The following is a 17,644-nucleotide window of genomic DNA, read 5'->3' as shown; positions in this document are numbered from 1 at the left end:
CACACACCCACACACAAACACCCCCCCCACACGTACACACACACCCAAACACCCATACACACACACCCACCCCCGCACACCCCCCCACACCCCCACCACACACACCCCACACACACACACACACACACACACACACACACACACACGTACGTTGGTAAAGGTGTTGATCACGTGCAGCTTTGTAAGACAATCATTTTCGAGAAGGCCTCGTCTCCGTCCTGTTGCAATAAGAGCCTTGCTGCCATCTAGTGGCCATTACAGGAACAAAGGTATGAGGAACAATACATAGCTCGACATACGATTATGCACAGTTTAATAAAACAGCATATTTAGGATTATGGATATGTTTTGGGTTAACGAAGTTCTTATAATAAAGAGAACAGAAATTTGCATATTTGGCAATCTTGCAATGTCCTGGTGTTGTTTTGAATGAATGCACATTTAGAAGAAGAAGAAAAAAAGTGGAAAAACACGTACACAAGCACCTTTGCTTCTGATTTGTTCTAGTCTTCCAGATGGTTTCTGGTTGTTTCGCAGCACTGGCTTTTTTAATAGATCAGATTAAAGGACGATTTTATTTAACTAATGAACGAAGTGCTGAGGGACTAGATAACCCCATTTAGAAGGAAACCTCACGGGACAGGGCAGTCAGTGTGTTTATGTCCCATCTGTACTCTTCTGCAGCACATCCAAACAAACCTCCGTCCTCCACCCCCATTCTCTCTCCCTCACATTTCTCACAGCGAGGTTGTCTCACCCCTGAAGATGAGTAATGGCAGTGTCATAGTGACACTTCTCCATTCATCATAATCAGAAGATAGCGCGCCAAAGCAGCACAGCACAAAAGAGAAACATACCAAGAGAAGGGGAGTGATTCATTAGAGTAAGATATTAAACAACGCTCTTTAGCATATGTGCCTTTAATTAGGATATAAAGACACCCGCCCTCTGTCTCTCTGCCATTTTCTCCTCCTGGGTTTTATTCAAGCAACAATCTACATTTTCTATTTCTTTCATTTATTTTTTATTTACTTTCTGACCATAATGACTAACTCACGGTAGGCAATATTAAATTTTTCACAAATGAAAACGAGACTGTGAGGAATAGATACACAGTCTACTCAATTTATATTGTCTTATGGTCATATCGTGTGTAAATTTCAGTTGTCAGACCATTTTAATGTTGCCTACAACCCACTGAACCGTTTAGCCCCTTACTGCCTCGTTTTCATTAAATAAATATATATAGATACATATACCTATGCCTACCTTGACTTTGGCCCAGACAGTTCAACAGCAGTTGTTCTATCTTCTGTTAACTTTGTTTTGCCTTACTTTGTTCTCTTTTTCTGGAGTTTCTTTCTTATATATTTTAATAAACGGATTAAACGTGTGCTATACTCTTTCGTTCTATCAATTTAATTGCAGAGACATATTTTAATGAGAACATTTTTAATGATCGATCTCTTTAATGTATTTTTTTCTGAAAAACAAATCTTTGTAACTCTCTGGCATTACCATTTACATAATTCTGTACATGAAAAAGAAAAAAAAGCACTGCTTTAGATACAGAGTAAAATTTTAAAACTAGAAAAAACCTTATTTTTCAAAATAAAAATTAGATGAGGTTTACATTACAAATTAGTAGTAAGACATTGTCTGAAGTGCAATGGTATAGCTCAGATGAGTTTAAAAGTGGAAAAAAAAGATGAAATAAAAATACTTCTCTATCATAAACAAACAGCAATATCTTTACAGTGAGTAGAGACGTATCCTCTGATGTATTTAAAATAGTAAAAACATATTTACAAATAACTGTATCTGATATATATCTTTTTCCATCACATATATGTCAGCACCAGTACGAAATAAAAAGAAGAAAAAGATAAGCTCGATGACTTCAACAGAAATCAAAAACATGTTAATCTTGGTCCCAGATTGTTGATATTTGGTGAGACGGCAGGAGGACGTGGGCTTTACCCTCTCCATCTGCAATCCTCTTGACAGAGCAACATAACACTGCAAAACACTGAAGATGTGAATGCGTTCAATCTCCCATTAAGACAAACATTTCTCACAAAAAAAAAAGGCAAGTCAGTCACAATGTTACATTCATGTTCATTCTTCAGAGAGTGGAAACGATAAAACTAGAGTTTGATTACAAAGACACCATGACTATAATACCATAATACCGTAGCAACACACAACAGAGCAGAAAAGATAGATGTTCTTATTTGTGTGGCATCTCATGGTAAACAGCAGAAAACTAAAGTCTGGCTAGTAAGATAACATTTTGAGACTTCATTTAAAATTAGTTGACAAACTCACAACAATGGTTCATAATCAGGGTCATAAATAAATGTATATTCCCAATAAAGAGAAAATGCCTTTATTAACAAATTAAGTCGATTTTTGTTTTTGTTTAAATTTTGTCACATTTGAAAGAGTTGAAAAGTTGTCTGCAATACAGTTGGCTTGATGGAGTCTTGATGTGCTTGTTTTTCCTCTGTCAGCCATTGTGTAGCAGGTAAAGGAGTGTCAGTGTGTTCAAGAGCTGGAAGTGGTGCAATGATTGAAATTAAACATTACAGAAACTAATAAATATTTGTCATTTGAAGAGTAAAATAAAAGATGAAAAGTGGTATGACCCATGAGCGTAAATACAGTATGTACGGTGTATTTTTTTCTTATTAAAATATCTTCAACCAGTGTTCGCAAGCAATAATGTTCAGCTAAAGAAAGGAGAAAAAAAAAACAGAATGTTGGGAAGCATTTAAATATTGGTTTAAATTTCTAGATGTATGAATTAAAACACTGAATTTGCCTCAGATTAAATGTCTGTGGGCAGTTAAAATTGCATCATAAATGTTACTTTGATACTTGATGAGTTCATGTCCTAGTTTCCTTTCTAGCTGCCATTGTGACTAAAGAAAACATCGTTCTCACAGTTTTAGGGAGGGGAGGGAGAAGTTTGTAGCTGCCAAATCTCTTCAAGCAATATTAACAAACACCTAGTTGACAAACACACACATGGCTTCACTCTTCTACTGACACCGGTCGCCTAGCGACAGCAGAGCATCCATCTTGCATGCACTGAGAGCACACAGAGTCTGATGTGTTTTGCTGTGATGCTCATAGTGCAAACACACACACACACACACACAAGCACACACACACAAGCACAAAGCAGAGAAAATGCAGAGGATGAACACGTCAAGAGCAGCGAAAAAGGGAGAGAGAGAAGATATGTAAGAGAAGAAAGAGGTGTGGTGAACTGTTTGGTTTGGGAATAGGGATCCAATGTTGACAAAGGCCCACCTCATATTTTCACACACTCTTTCATACGTGAACAGGATGTCAGAATAAGGGTGAACTAAAAACAATACATAAAAACATCCATAAAATCTTTCTCAATGTCATTTTGCAGGTTTTCAGTGCCTCTTGCCCTTAATCCAGCAGAAAGGATATAAGAGGAAAAAAGACAGAAATGGATCAAATCCAAAATGCTTATTTCTTCAAAAAAAACACACCACACAGAACACCGGATCCTTGCTCAAGAAGCAACCCAAACAGAGAGGAATTGGTTTAAATATTGTGACAGCACACACATGTAATACACAACATGTAATATATTTCTTAGATTTGTCGACCATGTAATAAAAAAAAAAAACCAATAAAACGAATCACATTTTCCATAAAATTGTCCTGTTAAAAAATCCCTTAGGCTATTGGCTGGGGAAAAACTCTTCCATCCAACCTTCCGTTGAATCCAAATCTGTCCCATCTGACAAGCCGAACGAAACCCCGGCCCCAGCCCCTGATTGGCTGCTGTAACCGTATGCCAGGTCCTGACTGGACGTCCTCTGGTAGCCCTGAGGCTGACCCCCTGGCATGTACGGCCCACCCCCTCCCGATGTTCCCGGCATGCCCTGAGCAGGGCCCTGTCCGAAAGCAGCCATGTTGGGCACACCCTGGTTTATGCCTGGCATCACCATACCCCGCGGCTGGTTGGTCCTTGGTTGCCCTGCCATGTGCGGCATCATCGGCCCACCCATTGCCGCTGGGTTTATCGAACGCGGGTCCACCATAGTCTGTCCGCCCATCGCTTGTGCGAAATGTTGCTTGGCCATTCTTGGAGCCTGGCCACCTTGCATGGCGTATGCAGGGTTACTGTTAAACGCCACCATGTCATTTGAAGTCCTTCCGCCCATGGCCTGCATGTTTTGCTGCTGCTGCCACGTCTGGCCTCCGCCTCCCATCATGCTTTGCAGTCTAACTTTGGCCATCGGCTGCCCACCAGGGGCAACACCGGCTGATTTTATTTGCTGCTGCGGGAGGGACGGATTCATTAGCATTCCCTGCCCATACCCGCCTCCAGTGCCTCCGCCGACCATCCCTTGCCCGCCGGCGCCCCCTTGTCTCTGCGCCATCAACATGCCGGTCTGGTTGGGATGGTGCTGCTGTTGCTGCTGGAGCATTTGGCCCATGTTTGGGTTCATACCTTGGTACATCCCGGTCTGTGTACCTGCCTGGCCTCCATAGGCCATGCTCATGTCACCCTGCGAAGGCATGGCGCCCGAATTTTGGACGGGTGTCATCTGCAGTATCCCAGGGTTCTGTTGTTGCTGCTGCTGCTGCAGAAGTCGAGCGTTGCGCATGTTCTGCAGTGTCTGGTTCCTTGCTGCCATCTCCTGGGACGTGCCTAAAATAATTTACAATTAAATAATATTAACTGACATCTGATGTTCTCATTACTTTTCCAGTACATCAAAGACTTGTTTCAATTAAAGTCAAATGGCATAAGGATACACTCTCAAAAGCATAGCGAATCACTGTCAATTGTATATGATGACATAAACTGCACACTGAAATCTCCAGATGTCTATGCATCAAATTAATAATTCCATGTTCGACACCTTAGAGCTTCAATGAACACATATGTATTACATGTTAAAATTATGTTGACAGGCATTAGACAAAAATTTCGCTATAAATCTAAATAAAATTTAGCTTTAGATTTTCTGCCTTCCAGCCCTAACACACATGACTGAAAAATACTGCTTTTCAGCATAATTTGAGCCTATGAAGCTACATTTCTGATATTGTTGTCAGATTTGACTGTTGATAAGAAATATTTTATTAAATTGTAACTCCAACAGACTTTAGTTTGGGTGAATGGATGTGTGTGTTATACTGCTTCATTAGAAATGCTGGCAGATGCACTGGGTGTTGAAGTGGCCAGGCAGTATTTTAAAGTGTCAATAAGGTGGCACTGAGGAAGAGCTTTTGTCTCGAAAACGTTTAGCACTTTTTTACGGCCTCTGAATAAGCATTAAATAAAAGATTTTTGAGGAGGTTATAGCCCTGCATATAACCGTGTGCGGATTGTCATTTCTGGCTTCATGTTGATTTTGGATCTACGCACCGGACTAATTGTGTGACTTGATTTTGGGCATCTTGCGCTGCTCCTCTTCTGTGACTTTAAAGTGTCAATGAGAAAATGATTTCTTTTCATTTTGAAATCGAGAAAAGCATTTATAGGTTTAAAGGAGGAGTTGAGATTTACTTCAGGTCCTTACATTGCTTATATATTAACACCATAAGCCATTTGGCCACAAAGTAATGCGGTCATTATATATAGTGGCAAAGTGTTTAGTGTTTGGGCATGGATATTTTTTGTGTATTTGTATGTGTGCCTTGCCTTGAAACTGCTGGAGCGGGTATGGATTCCTCTGTGCCTGACTCATCTGTCTGGGGAGATGCTGCTGCTGTTGTAACTGGAAAAAGAAAGCAAGCAAAGCAGAAAAAAGCATGAATATCAAAATTCCTTATCAATGATCACAAACAACTGAACAGAAAGCTGAACTCAGAAGCCACGAAGGGTCAGCAGCTGCTTGCACACTCATAAAGGTGACTATTTCATAGGAGTATAAACAAAAGCCCAGCACTATCACCTGTTCTGCCAGCATGTGCTGCTGCTGCTGTTGTCTCTGTTCTCTCATAAGCTGTGCTTTCTGCTGCTCCATCAGATGGAGCTGGACCCTCTTTTCCTGCTCCATAGCCATCATCTGCTTCATCATGGCTGCCTGTTGTTGCTGCTGTGGATTGGGCATATAACTGCCGGGCCCTGCCCCGTTAGGTCCTGCTGAGGTCACTCCCCCAGGTCCTCCATGAGGTGGCTGGACTCCACCAGCCTGTCGCGGCAGTCCAACCACAACTTCCTACAAGCACAAGAAAAGAGAGCTGATCAGAGAGTGTTCTGTATAACAGACGATTCATTTAATCTATTCAGTCATTAAATTATTGACAGCTAAAACACATAATACTGTTCTAATTGCTTAACTGATTATTTTCAGGTTGAATTGTCATTTGATCTCTGGGAACTGGCTTCATTGGTACTAAATTAAACAATATATATTACATAAACTACAGTTCAAAAGTAAAAAAAAAAAAATGTATACTGTTATTCAGAAAGGATGCATTAAACAGATCAAAAGTGACAGTAAATGTTACAAGAATGTTAGAGTAATGTCACAAAAGATTTCTATTTCAAATAATTGCTGTTCTTTTGAACTTGTATTATTCGTTAAAAAATCCTGAAAAATGCATCATGGTTTCCACAAAAATACTGATAAGAAGCATGATTTCTGAAGGATCATGTGACACTGAAGACTGGAGTAATGCCTGCTGAAAATTCAGCTTTATTATTCACAGGAATAAATTACAGTGTAAAATACATGAAAATAGAAAAGAAAAAAAAAATTTTTTTCACAGTATTACAGTTTTTACTCTATTTCTGATCAAATAAATGTAGCCTTTGTGAGAATAAGAAACTTCACATGTAAATACATTTAAATGTAATACTGCAGTAAAAACAATGTTAACATCAATAATGTAAATGGACGTGTCCTTTCCATACCGAGACTTTCAAAAATACTTTGGCCAAGAATAACTGTAGAATATATTTTTACAATGTCATAAATTAAACTTGGAACACTTTCATTAAAATTCATTTCCTAATGAACAAAAATAAAAACTTGCAAATTTTAAGGAACACCAAAGATGATAGGAGCTCTTTATACCCCTCTGAATAGTGGTTAAGGTAATATAAATTTACTTTTACTACACTGGAAACAGACTGTGGTCTTGTCTGAGACAATATAAACTGAAATCCAAAACAAAGAGCCATGAGACCCAGACCACGTGTTATATAGACTTATAAGATCTGACGTCCAAGAAAACTAAACTGAGACGACAAGTAACGGTTTTCAGGCCTTTTACTACTTTTTTATAGGAACAGTGAGAGCTAGGATAGAGAATGTTAGGCAGAGGAGGGGGGAACTGTTGCAAACTGGATTCAAACTCACATCATCCGCGCAAGCACCAGTGTGCCCGAGCACATTCACTAACCGCAATGCTCCAATCTGGAGCGATCATTTTATTTAAATCAGCTCTCCACGATGCTCTTATAACAGAATAAATAATGAAGCACAAACATGCACACGCCACAGGAGACTGTACAGATAAATCTAGACCAGATCGGTCAATGAGCGCAAATCTGTGTGTATACAGCTGGATCTCTTCTGTTAACCAGTCATGCTGCCCAAACCTGCGCCGATCAGCACGTACGTATCTGTGTTGAACGCCGGACAGGCCAGAGGGGGGCAGTGTTGGCCCCCCCCCCTCCCAACTCCTTCATTCTCTTTCTCTCACTCCCTTTTTGAGTCGTCATCTATCTCTATTTCTTCCACCTCTGTGCCCATGTCTCCATTCCGTTCTCCATCTTTCCCTCCTTCCTCCACATTTCCCTTTACCTCCTTTCTTTTTCTTTTCTTTCACCCTCACCGCCTTACATACTCTTTTTCATTACGATCCCCTCATCCCCCCCTTTCCCTTCAGCTCTCTCTGCAGATGGCTTAATCATGAGTGGTGTAAAAGATGTGTCTCCCTTCTTCCTGCCGGATAATGTGTGTGAGCCAAAGACTCCTCAGCCGAGCATGGAGAGAGAAAGAGATGAGGGGTGAGAGAAAAGGACTCAAATGACAGAAAAACATTAAAGAGAGGGAGAGAGAAAAAAACAGGAAAGAGAGACAGAGATAGAGAGAGAGAAAGCAGGTAGCCAGGCAACAGTGGCTGTAATGTTGAGCAGATGGTGCTCATAGGAGCCATGATGGACGACAGCGGGCAGCAGCTGAGAGAGAGAGAGAGACAGAGCGAGAGCAGCGTAAATTAAGTCTCTCTTTCATCCTCCTCTTCCTGTCTCCATTGCTGATTCCATATCCATCTTTTCTCTTTCGTTCACACATGTGTGAACCACTCTTGATCCTACTGTTCGTGCTTTGTCATCTTTCTCTGAAACTAAACTGTCAACCGAAAAGATTGTTGAAGACTGTATGGGAGGATCAGTGCAAATACAGTAAGAGTGTTTTGTATAATAAGATTGTTTATAAACTGGCAATGATTACTGAACTTGAAAATGTTACTGAAAGGTGTAGTAGTGTGTATTTTCTGCAGCTCTAGCAAAACCAAAAAAGTAATTGGGGGAGTCTGTTTCCAAACAGGTTTCCAGGATATTCCTACTGCCAATGTTTAGGCAAACAAGTATCCCCGCCCCCAAACTCATGCCACTGGTCTAGCCAGAAGCTGTCATGGTGGACTGCCCAGTCAAACAGTGATGTTTTGAAACCACCACAGAACTTACACTCCGCAAAGACGTCAAATGGTTCAATTACATTTACTTACTAACGTTTTAAGTTTGAGAAATTTTGAGAGGGGAAATTTTAAACTAAAATGTGTAATTTCTGTAGCACCAGCATCACCAAATGGAACTGAAAATAACTAAAATAATGACTTCCTGCACAATCTGAATCTGCCATTGGTCAGACAAACAGATAGTCCCTCCCCAACCACACAAAATTAGTTGAGCAAATGTTGCTGTTGTCAGGCTGGTCAGGAATCAAACAATCATAATGTTTTGCTAGTGCCACAGAGTCAGAGTATTTAGATTCTTAGGAGAAATCAGCCTACAAATGGCTTACGTACAGTTGTCGAAGCACATTAAGATGAAAGTATTTTAAAATCTAAATGACACTCTCAGCTAGGTGAAAGCATTAAAGTCACCATGAAATCAAAATGGAAAATTCTTATTTTTTTAATGGAATACTGTAGTGTTTATTATAAATAATTTATCCGTGCACTTCATTATTTTCTTTGAATTCATGTGCCCTCGTAATCTTTAATCAAAAACGTTAACCTCCCCTCCCCCTCAAAACAACTCCTCTTCAGGTCACGAGATATGGCGCAAGGGCGGAGCTATCTGGAACTGCCAGCAGCTGCAGTGACATCAGTGACGTTTGGAATAAACGACAGGGGGAAAAGCTGAAGCTGATGCTTCACTTTATAGCACTGACACCAGTCATGAGGGAGTACGTTACCCCTAAACATTGAAAAGATATTAGGATATTACGACAACATTACTCTTAGGACATCGCAAACAAATTTTTTTCATAAATATGACTTAACCTGATGGTGGACGCGCTCAGTCATTCAGGCAGTCTCTCTCTCTCTCTCATGTTTTGTGCCGTTGATCGTCGTTGTCATCCTTAATAAATAAAACATTTATTCATGCTTGGGTGCCGGCTGGTAATCCAGTGGAGAGAAATCCCCCACCACTAACTGCAAACTGGCATTCAGATCTGCCTCCATTTTGTTAGCAACGCCCCAGCTTCCAACGATCCAATCAATTCCCGAAGGACGAAATCAAGTCCCGCCCTCTCATTTCAGATGCCGTTTCACTCGGATATACGTCACAGTAGAGAAGAAAAGACAATCGCAACTTCCGTTTCATGCCGACTTTAAGTGCAAGGTTTTACCAAAGGCAACAAACAAACACAAACAGGCAAGACTATCCGATGATGGCGAACTCTAAATGTTCAGCTCATCTGCAGTTGTTAAAGGTGTTGGAGGATGTGCTAAGGAAAACAGCTCACTGCAGTTTGCACAAAGCAATACATAGTGCAATACAGAGAGTCAGAGTGATTGCTTTCATTGATCTCATGTATACACACACAAACACACATTGATTACCAGTAGTGAGCCTTGGCCCAGATCAGACACTAATCTGAGGGGCTTGCTCACAACATCCCCTCTAATAATACACCACGCGCCAACACACGGCCCTCATGAGGGTGTTTGGGAGTGTGGGTGGTGGTAGTAGTGACTGGCCAATTCAACAAATCTAAGCTGAATACTGACAGACGAGCACATATACTCAAGCTATGACAAATGTTAAAGAATTTTGGCAATACCAAAGATGATGCATAAATTTAGCTTCGGCTGATCATTTGCAAGTTCAGGCTCAATATGGCTTAAAGACTCAAGAGAGGAAGTTTCAACTGCTCTCAACTGGTTGACAGATTTTTGAATGCCTGAAATCAAGAGAGCAGGGTGGTGGCATATTTATACTTACACACTTCCTATAACTACTGCTCTTATATTTATGCATGATGTTTTTATGCAAAACAGCTTGGTGCTTTAATCAAGTTCATGCAATCCCTGGTAACTGAACTTCCGACCATCGCATGGTATGTTTTACTGTTACTCTCAAGCAGCACTATCCTTAGAAGGATTGATTAAACAGAATGATGAAATAAAAATACAGATGCGCGTTAAATATCGCATGCGATTTATCGTGCAGCCCTAACTACAATAAAGGTGTGGAGTGGCCGCTGTCTATCAAAACCACCAGGTGCTGCTGCCTCCATCATATTATTTGCTTGAATATCAATCATGTCAAATCTACTGAGAGCATAAACAAATGAGAGCATGGCAGGCACAGGATCACCAGCCAAAACCAAGAACTCACAAATTCAAATTGTAATTACATCACAAATGGCGCTTTTCCACTGCGTGGTACGGCTCGGCTCGGTTTGCGTTTCCACTACAGCTTAGTACCACTTTAGAGAGGTCGGGATTATTCCAAGCTCTTGCTGGATCCGCTCCTCTGCTATCAACGAGAGGAACGTCTGTACTTCCTCAACAGACCACGAAACCGCCATTTTTTGGTTGTTAAAAAAAAGGTGCGCTCGTTCAAAACAGTTGTATCCAATCCTTCGCTGGCTGTGCTGATTTAAATCTAGCGGTTCTGTTGTGTTTGTGTCGCAAGTTCAACCCTCTACGCACACCTTGGCAATATAATCGCCATTGGCTAGTAAATTTTTTTTGTTTACTCGCCAGACTGATATACTATTTTACACACACACACACACACGCGCGCGCGCGTTTATTTAGCTATCTAAATGGGGACATTACATGGACTTCTATTGTTTTTATATACAGATAGTTATACACTTTTTAACCTAAACCCACCCCTACCCCTCACAGAAAACTTTCTGCATTTTTACAATTTCAAAAGTAAAAAAAAACTTTGTTTTACAGTTTTACAAATGAGGACATCCACAAATGTAGGTTTTTGCCGATTTTGTCAGGTTTTGCTCACTTTTGGTTACAAATTTGTCCCCAAAATATGGTTAAGTAGGTACACACACACACACATACACACACACACACATATGATTCCACCCAATCATCTTATCTTTGTAAAATGGAACAGCTTCTTAAATAACTGAATGTGCATTGTGCACTCTTAACTTCAGCCAATCAAGCATTATATTATGATATTATGATAATTAAGCACTATTTAATGATAGAACTAGTGATTAGAACTAAAACTTGGTAACCATGAATGAATGCATATTTTGTCATTTTAACTGAACTTAGGACTGGTGGTGGTGTTTAAGATATTGTTGGTAATATATAGGTAATAGTAATTATTATTAAAAGATACTACTACTACTACTATTATTATTTGCTGGGTTCATGAATATTAATCACGTTGTCAGTGTTCGCTCGAACTGATTTGCTGAAATCAAAACAGGGACGGTAATAGATGAGCGCCAGCCAACGAGAGCTGTTTGCGCATTAGCTCCGCCCACTGCCGAGAAACCGGCATATCTTTTGCTTGTTCTTAAAAGCTGAATAATTCTAAATGAACTCTGTTATTTTGACAGGAAAATACAACAAAGAATATGGTTTACATGTAGCGCGTCGATTCAGCGTGGTATGCAAGACTCTCGCTCTCTCTCTTTGCATGTGTGAGAAACACAGCAGTTAAAGCGACGGCGAGTCGTGCGCCTTCACACTAGTTTACGGTACGCCAAATACAGGTGCGCTGCATGCTACATACTGCGCATCCATTGAGTACATGACATGATCCATTGAGCGCATCAAAATAGTACAGATCGTTTGACGGAGAGTGAAACTCTCAAGCGCTCAGTCAGCGTGTTTATCGAGTGAAAATCTGTGTTGAACGCCTCACACACACATACTGGAGTGTAAAATCTAAGAATTTATTAGCCAATGGCTAATGTTAGACATTATTTAGTCGCCCAGAGTAAGATTTAGTCGCATATGCGAGTGATTTACTCGCAATGTAGAGGGTTGAAGTTCAGTGACGCGGGTAGTGACGATTCTCTCCGGCCAATCCGTGATCAGCAGAGTTTACACGTCACGTTTTGGTAACGGTAAGGTTCACTTGGAACCTCAACCGAGGTGGTACTAAAAAAAAGTACCAGGTACCAGGTACTGTACCCAGTGGAAAACCCTCCAAAAAGTAAACCTTACCAAACCATACCGTGCAGTGAAAAAAAGCCAAAATTGACCACAAACAAAAGCATATTTCATATTATCCATATATCTACTGGTGCAATGACAAAGAACAAAGTAATGCCCAAGTAGCCATTCTTTTGTGTGTTAAAATCTCCATAACACACCTGTTATGAGGTAGGACTGGCTGTGCTGCAGCCCACCCCCTCATTTCCTACTCTTCCGTCCCCTACTCCACAAACTCTCCACCTCTCTACCCCCAACCTTCTGCCCTCCCTTTCCTCCCCATGTTGCGTTATCTCTCCCAGCTTCTATATTCCCTTTCTCGCTCGCTCTATTCCTCTGCACAGAAGCCATTAGTGGTGGCCGTAAAGCCATATTTCTGTCTACAGCTCAATTACACGCGCACACACTCACGCGTGCACAGGTTCAGCGCCAGTTCATTGAGCATTATGGACAGAAATCCATCCGCAGATCTGCACTCTGCTTTCTCCATATGAATCCCTAATAAACAATTCCAGTAAACAGACTGAAACGTCAAATGATGACATTAACCCACAGATTTCTGTTTATGTTCATTTCAGCAGCCAAAGTGGGTGACGACATCTACAAAATCAGATCAGTTACTTAAAATAGTGTGAAATCAAATTAAATGATCGCTCTTTGAGAAAGACTGGCGTTAAAATCCAACAGATACAGTGTCTGAATGAGGCTACTTGTTTTCCTTTGTTTGGACAGGTCTGCGGCGTGAAATTGTGCATTGTTCATTGGCTGCACCTCAAAGTTTCAGAAATAAATACTGAGCACACGCGGCTCAATTAAACACAAACGGACTCGCTCTGTGTGGATCTGCAGGTAGAGGTAAGACAATAAAATGATGAAATCTGATGTAAGGACGAGAAAGAAAGACAACAGAAGCAAAGCGAAATAGAGGTCTCCCTTATGCTTCCTCGCTGTTACGCTCACTCTTCCTGTCTAACACTCTCCTTTTTTCTTTATGGAGGATAAAATGCAGTATTTGGAGCAATAAGCTATTCTGTTCTGCTTTTTTAAAGGAAAAGTTAAGGAATTCCATAAAGAGGCCCACACAAAATCAAATTCCGAGTGCCAGACATTCATAAAGTTCTACACATTTACTACATCATTATTAAATATTTTGGGTCATTTGTTCATGTTTTCAGATATGAACAATAATGCAACACGTCTTCAGAATTTCACAGGTTTTTCTCCAACACCAGCATAGAAAGCGCAGGAGAAGTATGCAGATTTGAATGCGTATGTGCGACCTGCATGTGTCATACAATATGCAGATTTACCCTTAAAACACAACAGAATTCAGAGTTGTATGTCACAACAGGTGCTTGCGTGTGTCTGTTTCAAAATCTTGTCTCATTCTTTCTCCTCTTATCTCTCCTTTGTTTCTCGCAGCTGTGCCTTGTTGAAAGCGATCATGACTAATTATTCAAGGCTCAACAGACGCAGAAATTATGATGAACTTTATTATCCGAGTGAGAGAATGAGAGAGAGAGAAAGAGCGGAGGGAAATGTTTTAAGCTGTTGAAACGGTGTTTGATTGGTGAAGGGTTTTTAAGTGTGTCTGTGACAGATTAATTGTCATCTTTTACTGTCTCGCTTTCCTGGGATGAGTGAACCAATCATGGCTCTTCTCTAAAGAGATCTCCTTTTTTTATTGTCCAACATTCCCACACAGGGAGGCAAGCTCAGGCTCTGATAAATTGAGTGTGTGTACGTGTGGAATGAGGGAAGCAGAGTGCGTCAATAGTACATGTGAGCTTTGTTTCAAATCCTAGTGAGCTGCCTACCTAGAGATCATTTTAAGGCATCATAGGCATGCAACCAATGCACCAAAAAGTACAAAAAAGGTAAAGAGAAAAAAGTAACAAAAAAAAAAAAGGATAGTAAAAGGATAGTCCACTCAAAAATAAAAATGGTCATCATTTACTCAGCCTCATGTCATTCGAAACCTGTATCATGTACTTTATTCTGTGGAACATACAAGATATTTTGAGTGTGTTTTTTTTTTGTCCATACATAGAAGTCAATGGTAACCAAAATGATTTGGTTACCAACATTTTTCAAAATATCTTCTTGTGTTCTACAGAAGAAAGTCATTCAGGTTTGGAAAGACATGAGGGTGAGTAAATGACAGAATTTAAAATTTTGGGTGAACTATCCCTAAGTTCCTTGTTTTATTCATTTTGAAGATACCTTATTTAAGCCCAAATCTAAGGCAGCGCTGACCCACAGCACAAAAGGCAATCCCACAATGCACTGCAACAATGTTCATTAAAAAAGCAAACTTTAAGTAACAATAACAAAAAATAGACTATTTCACGCCACATATGCACGTCCTTTGCATTTTTATGCTTATCTGTGTGTCAAGCTGTTAGCTTAGCAACACGCAACTCCATTGGAATCAATTGTGAGTTGGGCCTCTGTGCATTTCCAGCGCTATATGTGTGACGCAAAGAAGTGCTGCCTATGTAAAGTGTCCCAAATCACTCACTAGTGACATTTCAGAAGCTGCCTTAAAAGGTAGCTGTCTATATAGCGCTAGGTTTTCAGAAAGGAGCCACATTGTTTAAAATCACATTTGAAATATGATGGCATTGTGTGTTTGTGATGTGTGCGAGCATGCGCTAGCGTGGCTTTAGTGTTCGGTTTCACAACCACCCTCTCCCAGGCACTTTTTCTCCTGAGCAGCAATTACCAGGGCCTTGATTTATGTGTCCAGTCAAAGAAGCTTCCTCCCCCTCTCTTTTCCTCCCTCTCTTGCAGGCCTTTTATCAGCAAGTCACTCTCTAACAGCACCGCAGCCACCCCGGAGACAGACCTCATCAGATAACTCACACGCACGTATGCACGCAATGAAATCTTTAAGAAAAAGGCCTCATCCTCTCGGGACGGGGTGCAATCATTTAAGTTTCTGAGAGCGTAGCATCCACGCACGCATGCACGTATACGTATGCATCGTGTTGTAAGTTAATGCAGAGGGCACCACACACGCACTCTCTCTCTGTCTTGCGTGTTCTGTCTATAGTGAGAGATGGGTGGGGGGAGGGGCTGAAGAATGCACGGCCTCGGGGGGCTTCTGATGCTAAAGAGAGGGAGGGAGAGAGAGACAGAGTGGTGGAGATGAAAAGGAAGGGAGAGAAAAAGGGAGGTAAACAATCCGGCACACTTACAGAGCGCAGAGGGGAAATAGAGAGGACGGGTAAATGTGTTTAAGAACACACACACACAACACCACCTCAAAAGAGCCGTTCGTGGGCGAGACTCTGACACACACTCGTTTGACAAGGAGAAGGAAAGGCAGAGAGGAAGAGATGAGGTGTCTTTTTTTTCTACAGCGTGACAGTGTTGACTGTTGACGGCTAGGAATGTCATTGTGGGCAACGAGAGGGAATTACCAGACATGAAGCAAACTAATTACTGGCTGATTCACTAATTACCTCCAGAGAACGAGACGGAGAGAGAGCTGCTAAGTGAGCATCTCCCCTCCTGTCATGAAATAATGGGAGAGGAAAAGAACAGCAGCCTGACACAATGTGCTTCGTGACATCATAATGAGAAATGAACAAAGGCCCATTTGTTGCATTTTTCTTAAACAAATGTTGCCATATAAACCTGTAGGTTCAAAACTAGAACTACTGTAAACACACGTAAAAAAAAAAAAAACTTCTTAGGCGCATTTCTCAATGTCTGGATTGCTAATATACTTGCTGTTGATGTTTGGCTCAACATATACTTGGGTTTTTACAGTACAACCTTTCAAAGTATACTCAATTTGATAGTGTGAGCTTGACATATGTGCAGTAGAAAAAACTAATCATTGTCCAGTGTTTGCATTTTTTCCCCCCCAAAATTTATGAACGAAAATAATGTAGGCCTATTTGTACTCATTTAAAGTAGAGTTGCAGGTGTCATTTAATCCCCCAAAACAAGCACTCAATGCAGGTGTCTATTGTATTTTGCCATCTTCAGTAGTTTGTTCTTGTTTTGTCTCTTCTACTTCATTTCCAACTTTGAAACAACAGTGGGAATCAGTGTTGCCTCCTTGTGGACACACTACTGTAATTAGCGCATGTTAGCATGGATAGAAACACACACACATGCACACTGATGACCAAATTCACGTCACGCAGACTGAAAACATACCCTAGCGTACGAGTAAAAAAGTATATTTACTTATTAGTATATATGATTTACTTATTAGTATATTACAGTGTATTTCACTCACGGATTATATTTCATACCTGTTGAGTTCCCATGTATAAATGGATTTGACTGATAAACAAGATATGCGTGTTGTAGGGCTGGGCGATATGACGATATTATCGTATTATCGACATTATCGGAAAAAAGACAAATTATAAACCTAGTAAGTTGCAAAAAATATTTTACATAGCCCCATATTCACCATACAGGTCTTTTTGCATGCAAGAATGAAATAATTTAGTAGGAGGGTTGGGAATCGAAAAGCTATTCCAATTTCAGAAATCAGATCAGATGCGTAAGGTTAGGAATAAATACATTACATTTTTGTATGCGCATTTATTGTGATACGCCTCTTATATACGCGAACACTGGACTGAGCTCTCTTTCTTGCATTCTTACACATTCGAATGGACAAAGACACACAGAATTATATCAAAATATCCCATAAATGCAATCGGTTATGTCTTAAGTGAAAGTAAAGAGTAGAGAAAGAAAACAAGGGTGTATTGGATCCGTGCATTGACAACAGCCGCTGCCACCAGTCATTAATGTTAATCAAAGAACAAAAGAAAAGAAAATCCCTCACTGATTTTGACTGAATCACTTTTGTAACCTTAATTTTATTTGCCTGTTGTTCGGCGCTGACTACTGTAATGGCAACGTGCATCTGTGTGCGATTATTTTGGAGATGCCTTCCAATATAATTTATCCTTATTTAGGGTATAGGCCTATTCTATTTTGA

At 40.5% G+C, this 17,644-nt stretch overlaps 1 protein-coding gene across 1 annotated transcript in view; it reads right to left on the bottom strand.

Annotated features, from left to right (window-relative positions):
* Window positions 1-1,733: 1,733 nt before the first annotated feature.
* Window positions 1,734-17,644, bottom strand: part of LOC107737085 (mastermind-like protein 3) — a 121,088-nt gene continuing 105,177 nt past the window's right edge. The window contains exons 3-5 of the mRNA XM_016548495.1: window positions 5,955-6,221; window positions 5,702-5,777; window positions 1,734-4,702 (exon numbers count right to left, since the gene is read on the bottom strand). Of these exons, the coding sequence (XP_016403981.1) occupies window positions 3,726-4,702; window positions 5,702-5,777; window positions 5,955-6,221 (1,320 nt within the window). The 3' untranslated portion in view covers window positions 1,734-3,725. The remainder of the gene's footprint in view (window positions 4,703-5,701; window positions 5,778-5,954; window positions 6,222-17,644) is intronic.

The sequence above is a fragment of the Sinocyclocheilus rhinocerous genome, unplaced genomic scaffold (genome assembly GCF_001515625.1).
Source record: "Sinocyclocheilus rhinocerous isolate Xijiao unplaced genomic scaffold, SAMN03320098_v1.1 scaffold344, whole genome shotgun sequence".
In the NCBI taxonomy this organism is placed as follows: Eukaryota; Metazoa; Chordata; class Actinopteri; order Cypriniformes; family Cyprinidae; genus Sinocyclocheilus; species Sinocyclocheilus rhinocerous.
The sequence above is the reverse complement of the archived record's forward strand: the minus strand, read 5'-3'. Positions and strand labels throughout refer to the sequence as shown.